An 18,089-nucleotide genomic window follows, 5' to 3' on the forward strand; every position below is an offset into this window, starting at 1 on the left:
TGCTAATTAGTCCGATTCAATTTATGGATTTCGATTCTACCTAATAACTTTGAAAAAAATGCTAGGAATACAACTCTGCTACAATTTATTTTATGGCAAGTCGTAAATGGTGAAGTATAAATGATGAGTTCATAACTCCATCACTCACTATTTGGATATTTTGCAAAATAACACCATTTTAGAAGCAATTTTGTTAATTAGCAAGTTTTCAAAACATATTAGCAAATTAGCATCTCAAGTCTCTTAGAATCGATTTTATTGTAGTAACTCAAGTTCGAAAGACTCCGGTTCTATGACTTAACTCGAGGTTTACACACTCAATTTCATTTTCTTGTTCACAACCCCAAGAACAAACCCACAAAGACTCACCGCAAAAACAACCCCAAGAACAAGCCTATAAAGACCCACGACAGAAGAAGAAGAACTACAGCAAAAGAAGAAGAAGAAGAAGACCCACCTTAGGAACAAACCCATAAACACCCATGGCAACATTAGGAACAAACCCACAAAGTACAAAAATGGTTTTGGTTCGGATTCAAAGAGAAGAGCTTCAGAATGGACCATTGCCGATGGTCGCAATGATGGTCGAAGGAAGAGCCAAGGAGGATTGGCTATGGATCTTCAAAGAACAGAGGCGATGATGCTTCATTGCTTCGTTGTTGTGATGATGGTCGGAGGGATGAGCTTCAAATCGGACCACCGTCGATAGTGTCGACGATGGTTGGAGGAAAAGACAATGGTTGGAGGAAAAGGCGATGATGCTTCGTTGTTGCTTCTTTGGGTTTTTGGGTTCATTAGCTGCTTCGTTGCTTTTTTATTTTTGGTACTTTTTAGACCAAAATCGAGTGTCTTGGACTCAATTTCTTAGACTAAAATCGAGTGTCTTAGACTTGAGATGTTAATTTCCTAAATAGTTTGGAAACGTTGCTAACTAACAAAATTGTTTGCAACATGGTTTTATTTTCCAGAAAAAATTCCTCACTACTTGCCATGAGTAGTGAAGTAAAAGTTGTGGGTTCACAACTCTACCACTTACGACTTGCCAAATGAGCAAGTTGTGGCAAAAATTATGGTCCTAACATTACTTATTAACTTTGAGTTATTTTGATGCTCTATTTGTTTTAAATTAAAATATTTTAAAACTATGTAAAATATTTTCAGTATAATATTTTTAGGTATTTGGTAAGACATGTAAAATTTTTTCAAGCAAAACACAAAGACTAATGGCTCAATACCAAAGCCGCTGGTGCTGGAGGTTCGATGATCAAACCGCTGAAACCAGCAATTAGAGCAATGGCTCCAACGACCAGACTGCCAATGATCACTGTAAAAAACGATATCTCGAATGACCAAACCACCAACACCAATTGATAAAACGACATTTTGATTACTAGACCTCCAGTACCGACTGTGATGTAGCATCTTTGGCCACCAGTTGTCGATGTGGTGTCTCCAACCATCTAGTTGACAACACCTATCGCCGATGAGGCGTCTCCTGCCACCGAACCATTAACACTAGTTGTAGAGTGAAGTCACCAGCCACTGACCGCGAAGCGAAGTCACCAGCCATCGGACTGACGCATCGGTTAACGAAGTAGAGTCGTCACCAGTCGTTGGCCACAAGATTGGTGACCTAATGACTAGATGGGGGATGGGAACCCATGGTGTGTTTTTGGAAAATATTTTACCAAATTTTCAAAGGTAAAACATTTCACAACTAACGAAAAATATTTTACAAGTTTAACACTATATTCTTTACAAATAAACACTTAAAAATGGAAAAACATTTTCCGAAAAATATTTTATATAGAAACAAACGGAGCAAAAGACCACAACATTTTTTGTGTCAAATGGTTGAATGTGTTGGATTTCCATAAGGGTATTCAAAAGATGTGGAACAAAAGCACTTTGAGTCAGGGTTGGTCCTAGCCCTAGGCCATTTAAGCCATGGCCTAAGGCCCCCTGACATAAAAAGGCCCTAGATATTGGGCGGTAAGTTTTTTTTTTTTTTTTTTTTTTAATTAAAGAAAAAGTGTGAGTTAGGGATATATTTTATCCCAATCTTAAGAAGGCCTTAAATATTAGAGTTATGCTAGTATATTACAAGTTTTATTACATAGGTTGTACAAATTGATATGTCACCAATAAAGTAATTCAATACTCATTTATTATTTTGTTGAAGTGTAACCTCATTGTCACATTAGTTTGTAAACTTTTTGTAATAAAATTTGTAATAAGTTTAGCATTTTCTCCCAAAAAAAAAAAAAAACTGTGTATGAAAAATGCTAAAGCCAATACAAATTTTAGGAAAAAAAATTTACAAACTGATATGACAGAAATATGATCGATGTTACTTAAATAATATAAGAAAATGAATGTTTGAATAACTTTTCTTTTATTGGTGATATGTAATTTTGTAAAACCTATATAGTAATTATCATTAGCCCACTTTGGGTGAATTAGTCATATTAATAAGTAAGAATTAATAATAGATTTGAAATTAAATAAAAATAAATAATATTATTTAAGTGATATTTAGATGTAAAAAGGCCCCTACAAAATTCTCACCTTAGGCCTCAAACAATCTTGGGCCGGCCCTGCTTTGAGTCTTTGAGTTTTTAAAAGACATTGGCAAAGGAAAGGGCCATGGGAGCCATAAGACATTGCCAGAGGACGCATCATGATGAGATGCATGAGTGAGTTAACGGTCTTTGGAGAACCATACAAGGGCTTGAGTCTAATATCATGTTTATAATTATTATCGATGTTAGGAGAGAGATAAAGTTGAAGTAAAATTAATGTGGTTTCTCATGATGATCTACATTCACAATGAATAGTACTGAATAGCATTTAATAGCTACATCTAGCGCTAGTCAAGTCCACTTTAGCCATTGCCTAGGGCACTCTATTAGGAAGAAGGCCCTAAAATTTAGATTAACATTTAGTTTGTCTGCAATAAAAAGAAATGGGTTGCATGCTCTCTTCTCCACACTAATAAGGTCTCAAAATTGTAAGCCAATGGAAATCTAATCTAATTGAAATATAAGTGTAACAAATCATCATTCATGATCAATTTTTCATAAAAACTTGAGACATCAATTTTTGTAAGTAAATTACATGCATGGTAGATTGTCAATTTTAGTAGTCTCCCATATGGTCATGTGCCAAATAATCTCTCTCTCTCAACACAAAAATCAAAATTGGAAGTCAATTCATTAGAAGAAAGACATAATTTTGCATCTCAAAAAGCAACAAAAATGAATGGATTTTAAATATTTCAAAAAAAAAAGTCATCGGTGCCTTAATATCGAACTGAACTTGGTTACATCTATTGTATATTATAATGAACCAAATTTGAGGTATATATAGGAAGATAGTAGACCTATATAATCCCAAACCATGGTAACTCGTTATATTGCAAATCCATGATTTACTTATTTATGGCATAGCTTATTACATATTCTAACATTGAGCCTTGAAGATAGAAGTCGATCGAGTAAATTACCATTGCCTCTCTGCACTAATTTCTTTCTTTCATCTAACTTTGACAGAAGAAGAAGAGACTCTGCCGTAACTTCTTGCTTTCTTTAATTTATCCAACTTTGACAACAGAAGAAGAAGACTTCCAATTCTAATTATCCTAACGTATAGTCATCATGTAAAGTTCCGATGAAACCCTCGATCGGTTAGAATGCTCGACTTTCTTTGCTGTAATATAGAATTATAGATATCTATCAGTCTCTTCTGCATCATGTTACTTCTTTAAATAAGGCACTTCGAAGCATTAAAGCTAATACAGAGTAAAGGCAAATACACATGCCTTTCTTTCATATCTAGATTCTGCTGATTTCTACAATTTCTCACTTTCTTGACTGAAACAATAAGCAGGTGCTTGTGACAATGAGTCTTGCAGTACTGCGCCAACCTCAAATGTAATCACGTGTGTAGATATTCCTACAGAATGGTCACAATAAAAATTAGTGTCAAATTGTTTGAAGAAGCATGCAAGTTTTTTTAGGGCAACTATATATGTTTATATACTATTATTCATTCACCAGCGCAAAAAATTTTCCTCTCATATGGTTTGGGAAACTGTGGTTTCCCAATAGATCTCTCTTTTATGAATTTGAAGAGCCCCATAAAAAAATAAAATTTGAGTTTGAACAAGAGAGAGAGAGAGAGAGAAGAATTTGTTTCACAATCACCTTCTAGGCCTTTTGTCCCTTTATTCCTTAATCTTGTAGGACTTACATTAGTCACCACATACAACGAAGTGATCATAATCATATTAACAGTTCCATATATGGTTTTCCGGGGTCATACTTATTTAGTATAATTTTCTCTTTAATTTTTGTAGGATTATATTATCAAGTCTAGCCATTTCTTATATTATCAGTTTATATTTGTACTCTAGGCTGATTTAGCCAGCTTATCTAAGTAAAAACTTTGATGTCTATCTTCTCAAAAAAAAAAAAAAAAAAGAATTCTCATCTTCAAAATTAATAAATATTTATTGGTTCCTAATTATATTTGTAAAAAAACTCGAGAGCTGATCCCAGAATACTGAAGATAATCATATTCAATACAATAACAATCCTAATAGATGAATTTCATAAATAAATAGGTTTTCTTAATGTGGGTTAGGGATCTATATCATTTTTATAACAACAACATGACCCAAGAAAACATGAGAAAAATGTGATCAGTAGTCATTCATAAGTTACTATTAAATATAGTAATACTTTAATTACCAAGAAAAACAACACAAACAATACTATAATTAGCCAAACATTCACATTTCATTATCAAAGTAGAAAAGTTTGAAACAAAATTTAACCACATACCATCATAGAAATCCCACCGAACTGGCCTCCTAGTTTGGACATCCTCATAGTACCAAATGAAATCTACCTTTTCCCACACGTTGCAATAAAACCCATCCGTGACCGTAGTTCCAAGGTAATTGGCATCATCAAGAAAATCAGGCCTAGGAATACCCACCTCAAACTCTGTAACCCTACATGTCCCTTGTGCCCCAAGTGTATAATAAAACGAAGTGCCATTGTTCCACTCAATATCATATAAAAGCTCACCTAGTTGCTTCTGAAATATGTTCACGTTTCTGCCTCTTGGCCAGTCATACCATAGGTCACTCATTTGGAGACGAGTGGTGCTCAAATTCATGTAAAGAAGTGCATGGAATTGCTCTGGCCATGGCAATGGAGTTGGGGTTGAAGTTGAACCAACCCATTCAATTGAAGGACTCACAAGAAGCAGGATTAGAGAGGCTAAGGAGAGTGGATTGAGTTTCATATTTGTGTTCTTGTTTTTTTGAGATTTTTGTTTTTTCTTTATAGAAGGGGATAACGTGCATATATGCCTCATTTGAGTGGCTAAAAACAAATGGAGTTAATGTGACTTTTATCTTGATGAAGTACTTGTTTTTTTCTTTTTTGTTTTTCTTTTTGGCTTAAAGACGAAAGAACTTTCATGTGCATACGTCCAGGTCTGAAGTGAACCGGCCAGCAATGAATGTAGTTTATCATGTTGTTAATAAATCACACACCATTTTATATTTGAAAAGAAGAAAAGATCAGCAAGGCAAGGCAGTGAGGACTGGGGAGTAATTTTTCCATTAATCTCTTTTGGATTTTCATTTTCTATAGAAGAAACTATGTTTCAATTTAGATTATGTTTGGTGGGGTAGACAAGTGAGATGCATGATAGGCGAATAAAATGAAAGGCCATCAATTCTCTCTCACACACACACAAATATAGGATTGGATTCAAGTTACACCTGGTGTAATTCTAAGTAATTTTACACTACCCAATAACTTGTTATAGAATTTATATTTTAAAAATCTTACCACTGAATTACATATTCTATATGTTCTTAACATCCATGCTAATTTTCATGTCAATTTTTATGCATTATTTTAAACTACAAAAACTTGAATTTAAACAATTGATTGATGACATTGCTATTAATCTTTGATCATTTTGAAATTTTGCAAACATGGAGAATATATGAAGATAATATAATCTAATGATGGATTTGTCAAAATTTGCATCAAATTGAAAAAATACTAAGTGATGTAACATTACTTAGAGAGTTGGAGTTACACTAGGTATAACTTAAACTAAACTCATATATATATATATATATAATTAGATATGATTATGAGCGAAGCCAGAAATTTTTGTTTGGAGGGCCGAGGTAAAACTATCCTATTGATTTGTGATTCAAGAAAAATGCAAACCACGTCATACTATATGCATACATACATGTATACATGCACTAGGTTAAAAAAAAACAAAAATAAAAATAAAATTCTTTAATCCAATGTATAAGTCATAACTCACATATAATACTGCAATATTATTATATCGAAATTTTTTATTAGTGTTATTTTTACTAACACTCAAAAATATTACCAAGCTAAACACCCCATTGAGCATCTAAAGGTCTTTTTTATCTTGCATTTTTCTTATTTTTATGAAAAATCATAAGTCCATAACATTCATAGAAATTAAATATCAATATATAACAAAACTAGACTATATTTACAATTACAAGAAATGATATTCATAGAAATTAAATATAATAAAATCACTATAAGAAACCATAAAATAAATAGAATTCAACTAGATTAGACAACTATAGTAAATAAATTCAAAATTAGTTTCATAGCTCTCAGTAGAAATTGAACTAAAAAAGAAAATAATAAAATAAATAGAAATTATACTTAAATAGCACAAAAGAAGATAAAGAAGAAGAATAATTTTGTAACAGAGTGCATTGTGGAAGAGAAGGAATGGTATGAGAATTGAGAATGGGAAAGGAAAAAGAATTTAAAAAAAAAATGATTTTATTGGTCTGCATTGTACTTGCAATGTAAACTTACATTAAAAACGCATAAAATGTAGTACATATTTGTAAAAAGTGTACAATATATAGTAGAACTATAAAGTGTCAAGTGAGAGGGAAGACTTTAGTAAAAAAAGAACTTTCTTGAGAGTTGTCTATCTTATAAATGCCATCGCATATTTTTTTTATTTACAAGAACACCTCTTTTATTTTTAGGTGAATAGTTGGGATTTTTTATGGCAATCTTTGCCCTTGGAGGGGCCGGCTTTTAAAGAAAATAGAGTGGTTGTACTTTCACCTATTATTATAAGATTTTAAAAAAAAAAAATTTGGGGGGTGGGGGGGTGAGGGGGGGGCGGGGGGGAGAGGGTAGGTCAAGGCTCCCATACATATAACGTGGCTCTGCCCTTGGATATGATATAATTTGAACTTACGGAGAGATAAGGGATTAACTAGAGTTTAACTTATCAACAACATTTACAACAAAGAACTCTTTTCTTGATAGTTAACTTTATTTGTTCATAATCATGTTGTATAATTGGGAAGATAAAAGATGAGTATTCTTCAAATAAACAATGTCTCATCTTTCCCTTATGTGGTATTAACAAGTGCTACGTAGCTCTAATACATTGCAAAGACACACCAAAAAAAAAAAACATGAATGAAATCTTTCACAAATTAGAATAATATCTTGAAGTATCCTCACGACCAAGCGAACTTCAAATAGTTACATCTTTACTATTGAGTTTTATTTATTACAATTTGCCATTCTAAAAGAATATTTAATAATAAACTAACCTATGCTAACCCATATCTCTAACATGTTCTATTAGCAAAATAAACTTTCTTTATTATACTACTCATGCAATCACTCGATACAACATATAACGACAGTAGAAAAAATTTTAACCCAAACTTGAGCCAGTCTCAATATAATGCTCTACCATTCAAGTTAAAACAGCAAAATCACTCAACTTAGAGTTCTTAAGGAGAATACTCACATGAAAATCAAGCATGTACGGGAAGTATATAGATGCGCTGGTGATACCTAGACTACTTTGGATAGAACACTGAGTGAGAATTTTATTTGTTTTCATCTTCTTTCTATACCATTAAGAGTGCTATTGCTTTTTATAATTCAGTAGACATCAGTCTTCAACTTGTACCTTTTGTTTTTTAGTTTATCTACTACCCTTCCACCTAATTTCACGCCAATTTTTACTACTTGCTGAAGTCAAATTGGCTACTTGCTGAAGTATTCGAAAAAAAAAAGTGGTGAGTTCATGAAGAAAGTGTCAACTACTTCAGCTTCTTGCAAAATTAGGTATCAAAATTAATTGAGCGCATCCCCAGATTTGTTCTTAAATTTTAGGCTTATTTAAAGCAATAACCACAGATTACATCTAACTCAAACTTAGGTAGGTAGTTCCGCAGGCTGATGCATTGGCTACCCGGGATGAAAATGGCAACAATCCACTTAGGCATTCAATGAATGAAAACTATACCCTTCGCAGATAATTTTGGGATTGTATCGTGCTGTTGTTAACCAGTGCAGTTAATTGATTATGACCATATGTAGTGGGTGTTGTTCATACTATATTTCCTGTTTGAATGATTCTTATCACCCTTTATTATGTCTTTCGTGAGCTTACGGTACAAACTAGCTCCCCCATTATACAAAATAGTGGATCCCCATTTAACATACTACTTTTTCCAATATATTCCCCCAGCAAGAAATGGATATAAATAAGAGGCTAGCAATGAACCAGGGACTTAAAAGTCCAAAGTGTGCCTAAAGAATACAACATATTCAGACATGCCCTTAACATGACCGACAGGAAATCTTAGTTTGGAGATTTTAAAATGCTTTAAGACCATGAGCTTAGATCATCAAAACGTTCATGTCAATTTATGCTTCATTTCATGAGTTAGATTGTACTCAATTATGGTTGTCAAGGTCTTTCACAGATCACAGCAATTACCTAAAAGATATAATGTATCCCAAAGCTCCATACATACAAAGCTGCTTTCTGGAAATGGCCTAGTTCAGGAAAGCATGGTATCTGATCCTAATTTAAGGCAAATAAACCCCACCAAAAATTATGAGTGCAGGACAAAGATCAACTCTTCCCATGTGTATTTTCCACGATGAGTTGAGAAGACAGCCTACATGATCAACTTTGGCGATAATGTGTGCCTTATTGGTAAACCTCTATTTTGTATTATTCCCCAAAAAGAGATAAGCAAAATCTAGTAGCCCAGTGGCACCTGCTGTTTTTTTACAGTGCAGATTGGAAAATCATCTCCGCAAGTTCCTGTGACATTGCACAAAATCCCTCTATTAGATTTATTATGAAGGCCAAATGAGATAGTAAATTGGCAACAATGTAATAATAAATACTCGGCATACTCCAAGCTTAATTACCTGCTTGGCAGAAGCAACTTTGGGTTCTCCCAATTCAAAGGCTTTCTTCTCAAGCATATCAAAATCTGCCTTAGGGGGGGTGGGGTTGTTGTGTTTGTTATAGAATACTTTACCTCAATTTGAGCCCCAAGTTCTGAGTCAAAACTCTGATATCGCTTGCGGACAAGCTCAGCTAAAGAACCATCCTTTGTTTTATGATAAGAAAAGTCATTTGGTGTCATTAGTAGGAGAAAGAAAAGAAACATTAAAATAAAGTTTATACATGCAGCAGGTCCATAACGAAATAGAAGAAGCATAATTTTTTCACCTCAATCAGCTTGGCAACATTACGAAGCCCACGGGCCAGGGTATCCATTCCAGAAATATGAGCAATGAACAAATCTTCAACATCTGTACTCTCTCTTCGTCTAAATATTCAACAAGTGAAGAAATGGATCAAAACAATGTATAATGAAATTCATATATTCATCATGAAAACATATAAGATGCATGTAGCCATAAGCACGTTTAAGAAAATCAAAAGAAAATAAGGGACTGACAGTTTTGCATCAAAGTTGAATCCTCCTGGGGCTAGTCCGCCCTGTGATAGGAATAAATAACAGTTCAATAAATTGCATTATTTTATCACAACATTTGAATCTTGCAATGAAAAATTGAAGAGATGCAATTATCACATACATTTCTGACCACACTGAGCATAACCAGAGTTGCCTCTCCAATATCTGTGAGAAACTGATCTGTATCCCAACCTGTAGCAAACGAAAACAGCTCCAAAATAAACTCTCAGTATTGGAACATTTTTTATGTGAAGTATATAAATTACCCAAAAAAGTAAAGAATTGAGGAAAATATTTTATGTTTATAACTATCACATACCAATCTGAGGATCGCCAGTGTTTGCATCAATATTTCCCAGCATACCGTTGAGTCTTGCAGTTTCAAGCTCATGGTGACAGCTGCAACATACAGAGGTATTACAAGGTTGCAGGAGTTACAGTTTAGTTCGTGCTTGTTTAATTCAATGGAAAAGTTAAAATTCAGAACTTACTTAGCACTTGCTCAACAAAAAAAATGTATCATACCTGTGACCAGATAGGGTGGCATGATTACACTCAATGTTCAGTTTAAATTCTCCTATAAAAGAGAACAGGACACAATAAGGTCTTGAATTTGTTACAGTTAATCAATCAATGTTCTATGCAAAACAACTTGGACATCCATCTCAAGATTCTAATGTTAGTCAAGGACTGCAAATCATGCAAGTTAACCACATTTAAAATCATGAATTATGGAAAAACTTACCTGATTAGAAATAGTATGGTATTATTAACAGCAAAGTGAGAGATCAAAATGAGAAGAATATGAATGTAGTAAACTTCTTCTTACCTTCAAGGCCATATTTTCGCAGGAAATTGGCTGCTGTTGCAGCATCCCAGTCATACCTGGCAAGAGATTTACCACATGTAAGCATGAAGGAGAGTGCAATTCAGATTATTAATTAAACAGAAAAGTTAAGAAGCATACTGGTGTTTGGTAGGTTCTTGAGGCTTCGGTTCAATCAGCAGTGTCCCTGAAAAGAGCAACAAGAAGAAGAAAAACAAGTTCATTATAGCATAATGGCGGAGTGACATATACTATCTGCTATACAGATGATAATAATTCTATTAAATTCTTTACTGGTTTATTCTTTGTACATCATACTATCACACAAGTGCCCTAGTACGAGGCATTGGTAATAAATAAAACACAATGTTACCACTGAATCCAATCTTCTTCTTGTAAGCAGCAGCAGACTCAAAGAACCTGGCCTGTATGAAGATTAATAATAACTTAGTAAAAGAAGAATCATCACAATGAATATTATATTAAAATAGTAGAGACTAAAGACCCTTGGTGGCTTGGACTGGGAAAGAATTAGCCGAAAAGAATGTAAAATCAAGACAAAGGTTAAGTCAATGTGTCATTGAACACAATTGTAAAGTTGATGTGCACTAAACACACCATATGATCAAGCTCTCGTCCCATATCCGTGTTCAAGAGAGTCTGGTAACCCTCACGGCCACCCCAAAACACATAATTCTCTCCGCCTAAATAATGAGTGACCTGTAAAATGTGTCAACAAGCAGACTTAAAATGTGGTGGAAAAACATTGCAAGCATAGGTAACACACACAAAAATAACATTTCACGCACACACATATACCCACCTCCATGGCTTTCTTGACTTGAGCGGCAGAATATACATATACACCTAATTCAGAGCTGTAAACCAAGTGCATCTGAAGCATAAGTCCACGAATGACAGAGCACAAACACACAAACAGTCATTTCAGGAAAAATTACCTAGTTGCACCACCATGCATATAGCGAGGATGCATAAACAGCTGAGCTGTACCCCACAAAGGGCGGATTTTAGTTCCCTGAACAGTCACATTAAAGAGGTATTTAAACAAGGCAGGCTTATTATGTGCAATAGATAATTCAAAAAGAAATTTTTTGTTATATAACATGGATAGAAGCCTATGCATCATTAAGTTAATTGCTCTTGCCCAAACAGGTCCAGGAAATTAAAGGGTTGACAACAACAAAAACGTTTACATGAATGCATGCGTCATAAAATTTAATTTTCCACCTTAACTTGCTTCTACTTGGCAGAAAAACAAAGGATTAAGCTTCACAGGTCATTGAAGATTGGGTATGCTTGGTTTCTTTTCCAGGATATGACAAAAATAGCACATGGTTTAATGCCACAATTCATATGCTTAAATTATTAAGATTTTTAGTTGGTCAATGGTACATGTACTCAAATTGATAAAATCAAGAAAAGGAAATATATGTGGATATTTGAGCCTCAAGAGAGTCAGGGCGTTCTTGATCCTCATGGAGACACTGAGAACTATGTAGATCTGAAAGGTATATATATGTTTTGCTTATATATGGGGTGATTTACATTACAGCTATTGACATGACCATTTACCAATTCATTCATATAAAATTACCTGAAGCTCCTTGGCAAGGGCCACTACTTCATCCAAGTTTGCGTTACTTTCCTGTTACAAAGATAGCAAAGCCAAATGACTGGTTTTGTGGGAGATTCTTAAACTTCTATAGAAAAAACAGCTGAATATTATTAAAAAAAATCAGGAACAACAAAATCAAATTTTCACATCTGCTTCTGATTCCATTGATTAAATTGAGTAAGCAACAGGAATTTCACCTCCTATTAGCACAATGACCTAAAAGATGACTCACCTCCAGGGTTTTGCCATCAGGGGCTATATCCCTGTCATGGAAGCACCACCAATCAACTCCAAGCTTGTTTATGAATTCAAAGTTGGCTTTCACTGTTATATGCATTAAGAATTTTGAGGGGAAAAGAAGTTCATATCATTTCCACTGGTAAATTATCAGTACCAAGTATACAAAATTGAACAAATAAAGATCAATCTTACTTCTTCTCTTGGCCATAGCCACTGAATTTGTACCATCTTCCCATGGCCAATACTTTGTAGGTGCACCAAATGGGTCGGAACCACTCCCACGAAATGTATGCCAAAATGCAACACTAAATCTCATCCAATCCTGTTTCCATAAAAACCTTTTGTTAGAAACCATTAGCTTCTTGAAAGCCTAAATCATATTACAAATTCAAATAACCTTCATTTTCTTCCCGAGAATCTCCTCCTCTTTATTGTACCATTTATATGCAAGTGGATTCTTGCTAGAAGGACCCTGCATAGACAAAAGTTAAATTCACATATTTGTGCTATCACAGTCATGAAGACTCCCATTATTATTTTATTTTTTTTAAGAAATAGAGTTGTATACAAAATACAAAGTTCCATAATTTAATAATCTAAATAGATTTTAGGAAAACTTAAGTCTTTACTTTATAATTCACAGAGATTTAAAACTGATAACTTGACAGTCATTGAGAAATAAAATTTTCCTAAACCTATATTTCAATAGAAACACAAGAAATAACATGGTAAAAAGAAAAAATGAATAATCTTTACCGCCACAAATGGGCCATAAGGTCATAACTCTCCTACCTCATACTTAATTCTTGGAATCCAGGAAAGAATTCCCTTGCCATTCACTCGAATCACTGCAAGCCTCACCAAGATTAGCATCGCATGTTGGTGGATTAGCAATCTGCAAGCAAGATGAACCAACCACAAAATAAGATAATAAATTTAGTAAAATACAAGTGCAAAGCTGTAATATCTATCCTAAAAAAAAAAAAAAAACAAAGATGTAAGGAACAAAACACAAAGGGAGCTTCTTTACCACTCCAATGGTAATCACATTCAAACAAAGAAGAAGCAAGAAAATCTTCCCAGCCTTCATCTTCATACTCTCATGCAAACTCCTCTGCAATATATAGTAACAAAGGAATTTTAGAATAACCAATCATCAGTCATAAACAAAGAGTCACACACCATGTAAATTCAGGAAATACCCAGATCAAATTTAACGCATAAACCTCACACACACAATCAAACTCACATAATTATTAGAAATAGACCAATTTGGGGAATACCCATTTACCAAACCAGCACATATAAACATGGGTTATTGTCACAATGTTAGAATACTCACTTCACTTGTACAAGAAATTTCACAAAAGAATCATTCTAACCAAACAAAAAGGCCTACAAAAGACAAACAAAACTATAGAGAGAGAGACTCACAGATTGAAACTGGCTTTTGGATTCAGCTTCGATTGGAATAGGAACACGTAAGTCTATCTTAGTAATGTCAGTTAAATAGATATACATGTACTGTAAGGACTGAGAAGTAGTAGTAGATAATATCAAGATTATTCAGCTTTAAAAAAATTGTAAAAAATTAATAATATTATCTGAGATTAATTAAATATAGATTTTTTTTTTTTTTTGGATGTGCTGATTAGTTTGCACTGCACACGACTCGGACTGAGTCCTTTAATTTTGCTATGTATGGATATGACCCTTTTCACCTTCACCTGTTTGCCACAGTGTCTTTCCTTATTCCCTAGTTTTAGATAATTTATTTACTAAATATGAAATAAAAAGATAAAATTAGATTTTTTTGGGGGAGAAACGATAAAAATTAGTTTATTTACTTAAAAAGTTCATCAATAACTCAATGATTAGATTTGGATTCCCTTTAATATCAAGATTAGAAAAGTACCATATTTATAATATTTTCACCCAAAAAAAAAATGGAAAGTTTTAATTGGTTTTAATTTAAATTTACAATTTAAAATTTTTTTTTTACTCACTCGTAACAGTTAATAACAATTTACTATTAAAAATTTTTTGTGGAAGTGTTGTGAGAATACTATAAACATAGCATTTTTTTTTTTAATGTTATTATGCATGGATTTTACCTATTTTACTATTTCACCTTTGCTGTTTTCAATGATACATTTTCATTATCCCTATATTTCCAAATAACTTATTTGTTATATAAAAACTAGTTTATATTTGCTAAAAAGTTTGTTTTGTTTTTGCTGAACAACAACTATAGGGATTTTTTAGTCTTTTTCTTTTTTTGAGAAGATTATTTTATATTATTTGTTGGTCAACTATAAGGATTTTTTGGTCATTTTATGTACCTTTAACCTCCTCGAAGAATCAGGAAAATAAAATGGATCTGGCTAACAAGTGCCCTTAGGTCACTCATTAATAATCTATTTTAAGAAAAATTTTATATTACTTTTATGAGAAATGAAAAGAGCTGTCAAAATATTAATTTCTTTTTTTTTATTTCCCATAAAAACTTTCTTTAAATGGATTATTAACGAGTGCCCTAGCATTTCCCAAATAAAATCTATTAGATTGATGTTTGATGACGTGGTTTATTAATTTTTCTGATTGGGAATTGAGTCAGCTATGACAATGAATTTAATGACAATGAGATAATCTATTATCTACCTTCCCATAAGTCCAAAATGCAATCAACACAATGCTTCTCTTGTAAACCATGCCAATTTTCTAGGTAAGTCATTCCATTTTGTATCCTAATCCTGTTCTTCATTTGTGGGCAGTTGTTTCTTCTTGATGCTAGCACATTGGCGATGCATGTCATCTAAGACTGTTTTTAATCCATTTTGGCATTGTACTTGACTCACATATTGGATTTTTTGTGCACTAGCAATTGCTTGTTGCTCTTCCTGATACTCACTTGATTGAAATACCCACTCTTCAAGTTCAACTCCAATCTATTCCACGAGAATATGTTCAACACACATTCCAAATTCATATCCATTTGTTGCAAAATACTCTTCCTTTTCTCCTCAAATTTATGTGCCATTTGTTTCAGAAAATTCCTTTTGAATCTCCTCATGAGATAAACCGAATGTTTCAATCGTGTCCAATCATCATCAATGGACATCCATTCTCTCCCACTTTAAACTGCTTAGAAATCTGTGTAAAAAAATTTATCTTCCTTATTGTCCCAATATCTTCTCCTAGTACTTGTGCTTCGAATGCAATTAGGAAATCCTTTAACATATAGTCACAGAAAACTAGGACAATGGCTTCGACCTTCAAAAACAAAAGTTGTGTTGATTATGTTTTTTGTTTTTATTTTATAATCTATGTCGAATTTGGCATGTCTTATGCTCGAGAAAGTATATAGTGTTTCTGAAACTCCAACTTAGGACACATGTGGAGTTTCTAAGACCAATAAAAAATTGACAAATGGATTAAAAATTACAACTCACCAACTCAGGTTACATAAAACAAAAAGACACAAATACCCGCTGATTTTCCCCTATCTCGCTGAGAAAGTATACCATGTTTCGGTAATACCAACTCAGTATCTATTTTGGTATTTCCTATCCAATAAATGAGCGACATTTGTTTCAAAAAAACTACATCAAACTACTCCAATAAATTAATCACAATCTTCTATACTATCGAGAAGATAAATTAATCATTTATTGGAGTAATCTGATGTGGTTTTTTGAAATAGTGTCACTCATTTATTGGGTAGGAAATACCAAAACAGATGCTGAGTTGATATTATTGAAACATGGTATACTTTCTCCATCCTGCCACTGCCTTTTCCCCTTCTCCAAAATAGAAAATTTCATCTTTCTCTCTCACTCTCTCTCTCTCTTTCTCTCGCAGCACTGTACCACATTAGTCACCACTCACTAGCACCTCCATCTTCCTTATCTCAACTCTAAACCTTGATAGCCACTACCTAGTATCGCCAGTCATCATCAGTTCTAACAAGACCGGCCTTTGTCTCGTCGGAAAACGCCTTCTCTCTTTGTTTCTCTTGCACCACCATAGCACACAAGTCACCAACACCTCCATCTTCCCTTTATCAACTCCAAACCTTGACAGCCGCTACCTAGCATCGTCGATCATCATCGGTCTCGTCAGAAAACGCCCGAAATTGTCTCTCCGTTGTTTCCAACCACAATGCCGAAAGTTTTCTCACCGCTTTCAACTTTGACTTTGCAAGAAGGTTTCTCCTCACTCTTTTTCTTTTTATATTTTGTGAATTTTCTGTTTACATATGTGTCTTTTTTTTTCCAAAAAATTGACATATACATTCTTATGTAAAAAGGAAACTTGTACTGTCTACTAAAATTCTTCAGTGAGGCCATGCACTAATAATACAATAAAAGGTTTTTTTTTTTTTTTCAAAAAATTGTTCTTTTTGATTAGATTAAAAGTGGTTAGTATGATGTAGTTTTATAAGTAGAGAAATAAAACTTCTTTCTTTGTTTATTAGTTGATTTAATGTATTTGATGGTTGTGCTTGATTTTAAGGTATTATTTATTTGTTAGATTTTTTCTTTATTTTTCAGCTATTCATGTTAAAGATGATTTCTTTTAGATGCATTTAAGTTTGCAATATGTGTTGGCTTACTTGGAATTTTCACAATTTTTTTCATTCCTTGTAATAGTTTTTTTTTTCATGGTGCAGAGATGGATGCAATACTTTTGTTTTGTTGTTTTTGCTAAAGGAATTGATTTTAATAAATAGTTTTGTCCTAAGAGTCTCCTCTAAGGTATTCAATCTATCTTTTTGTCATTTTCTTAGTTTAAGTCTTTGGTTGATTTATTATGGAAAATTATGATATTTTGATAATTGGTATAAAGCCCACTTGAGTTTCAATGTGTTTATGGCTGAGAACCAGCAGGTGGCTGACAGCAATTCTTTTTTATGAATTTATGGTGATTTATGTATATTTATAGTCATCTTTTCATGATGTTCATTCAATATATCTTTTTTTCCATAATTAGGTTCGACTAGTCATGGATTTTTCAAAAAATGCTTTTGTTGCTGTTGTGGACAATGATAAAAGGGAGAAGTTTGAAAATGTAACTTTGGGTGAATGTAATGAAATTAAAATTGGAATGCAAGTGAGGTTTGAAGAAGAAGCATATAACCTTTATAATGAGTATGCTTTAAAAAGGGGATTTAGCATTTGAAAAGCAGTTAAACGAGAGTATAATGGTGTTATTAGGCAACGAGAATTTGTGTGTTCAAAACAAGATTTTAAAGAGTTTGAAAACCTTTCTAATGTTAAAAAGTATCATAATTTAGATGTAAGAACGGGTTGTCATGCTATGATTCGGTTGGATGTAAAAAATGATATTTGGAGTGTTTCACAATTTAATGACTCACACAATCATGAATTTGCAACTCTAGAAGAAAGATGTAACTTGAGATCAGGAAGGAAGGTGCTACCTGCTCATGGTAATATAATTAGCATAATGGTTAGTTTGGGTATAAAAGCAACGAAGTCTTACTCATTTTTGTCAAAAGAACTTGGTGGTGCAAATAA

The 18,089-nt window shown here is 33.2% G+C and overlaps 2 protein-coding genes across 2 annotated transcripts; both read right to left on the reverse strand.

Moving 5' to 3' along the window:
- Positions 1-3,281: 3,281 nt before the first annotated feature.
- On the reverse strand, positions 3,282-5,501 carry LOC111992543 (uncharacterized protein At4g14100). Its single transcript, XM_024024421.2, has 2 exons — positions 4,845-5,501; positions 3,282-3,954 (listed from the first exon to the last, which is right to left on the reverse strand). Exons 1-2 carry the CDS (start codon positions 5,383-5,385, stop codon positions 3,851-3,853), a joined length of 645 nt encoding a protein of 214 aa, XP_023880189.2. The 5' UTR covers positions 5,386-5,501; the 3' UTR covers positions 3,282-3,850.
- Positions 5,502-8,750: 3,249 nt separating this feature from the next.
- On the reverse strand, positions 8,751-14,115 carry LOC111992505 (xylose isomerase). Its single transcript, XM_065777271.1, is given in 22 exon segments — positions 8,751-9,183; positions 9,294-9,370; positions 9,406-9,478; positions 9,601-9,700; positions 9,833-9,873; positions 9,972-10,042; positions 10,170-10,249; positions 10,376-10,427; positions 10,680-10,735; positions 10,818-10,863; positions 11,050-11,101; positions 11,295-11,396; positions 11,500-11,554; positions 11,636-11,712; positions 12,292-12,342; positions 12,545-12,636; positions 12,745-12,874; positions 12,950-13,024; positions 13,345-13,369; positions 13,371-13,447; positions 13,583-13,666; positions 13,987-14,115. Coding segments are annotated over 22 exon segments (1,539 nt in total). The 5' UTR covers positions 14,074-14,115; the 3' UTR covers positions 8,751-9,147.
- Positions 14,116-18,089: the final 3,974 nt, after the last annotated feature.

The sequence above is a fragment of the Quercus suber genome, unplaced genomic scaffold, assembly GCF_002906115.3.
Source record: "Quercus suber isolate HL8 unplaced genomic scaffold, Cork oak 2.0 scaffold_151, whole genome shotgun sequence".
Taxonomy (NCBI): Eukaryota; Viridiplantae; Streptophyta; class Magnoliopsida; order Fagales; family Fagaceae; genus Quercus; species Quercus suber.

Coding starts and splice junctions, on each gene's coding strand:
- LOC111992543 (XM_024024421.2), bottom strand. CDS start 5,385: ATGAGGCATATATGCACGTTATCCCCTTCTATAAAGAAAAAACAAAAA. Junction 3,955..4,844: donor TCGGTGGGATTTCTATGATG/GTATGTGGTTAA, acceptor ACCATTCTGTAG/GAATATCTACACACGTGATT.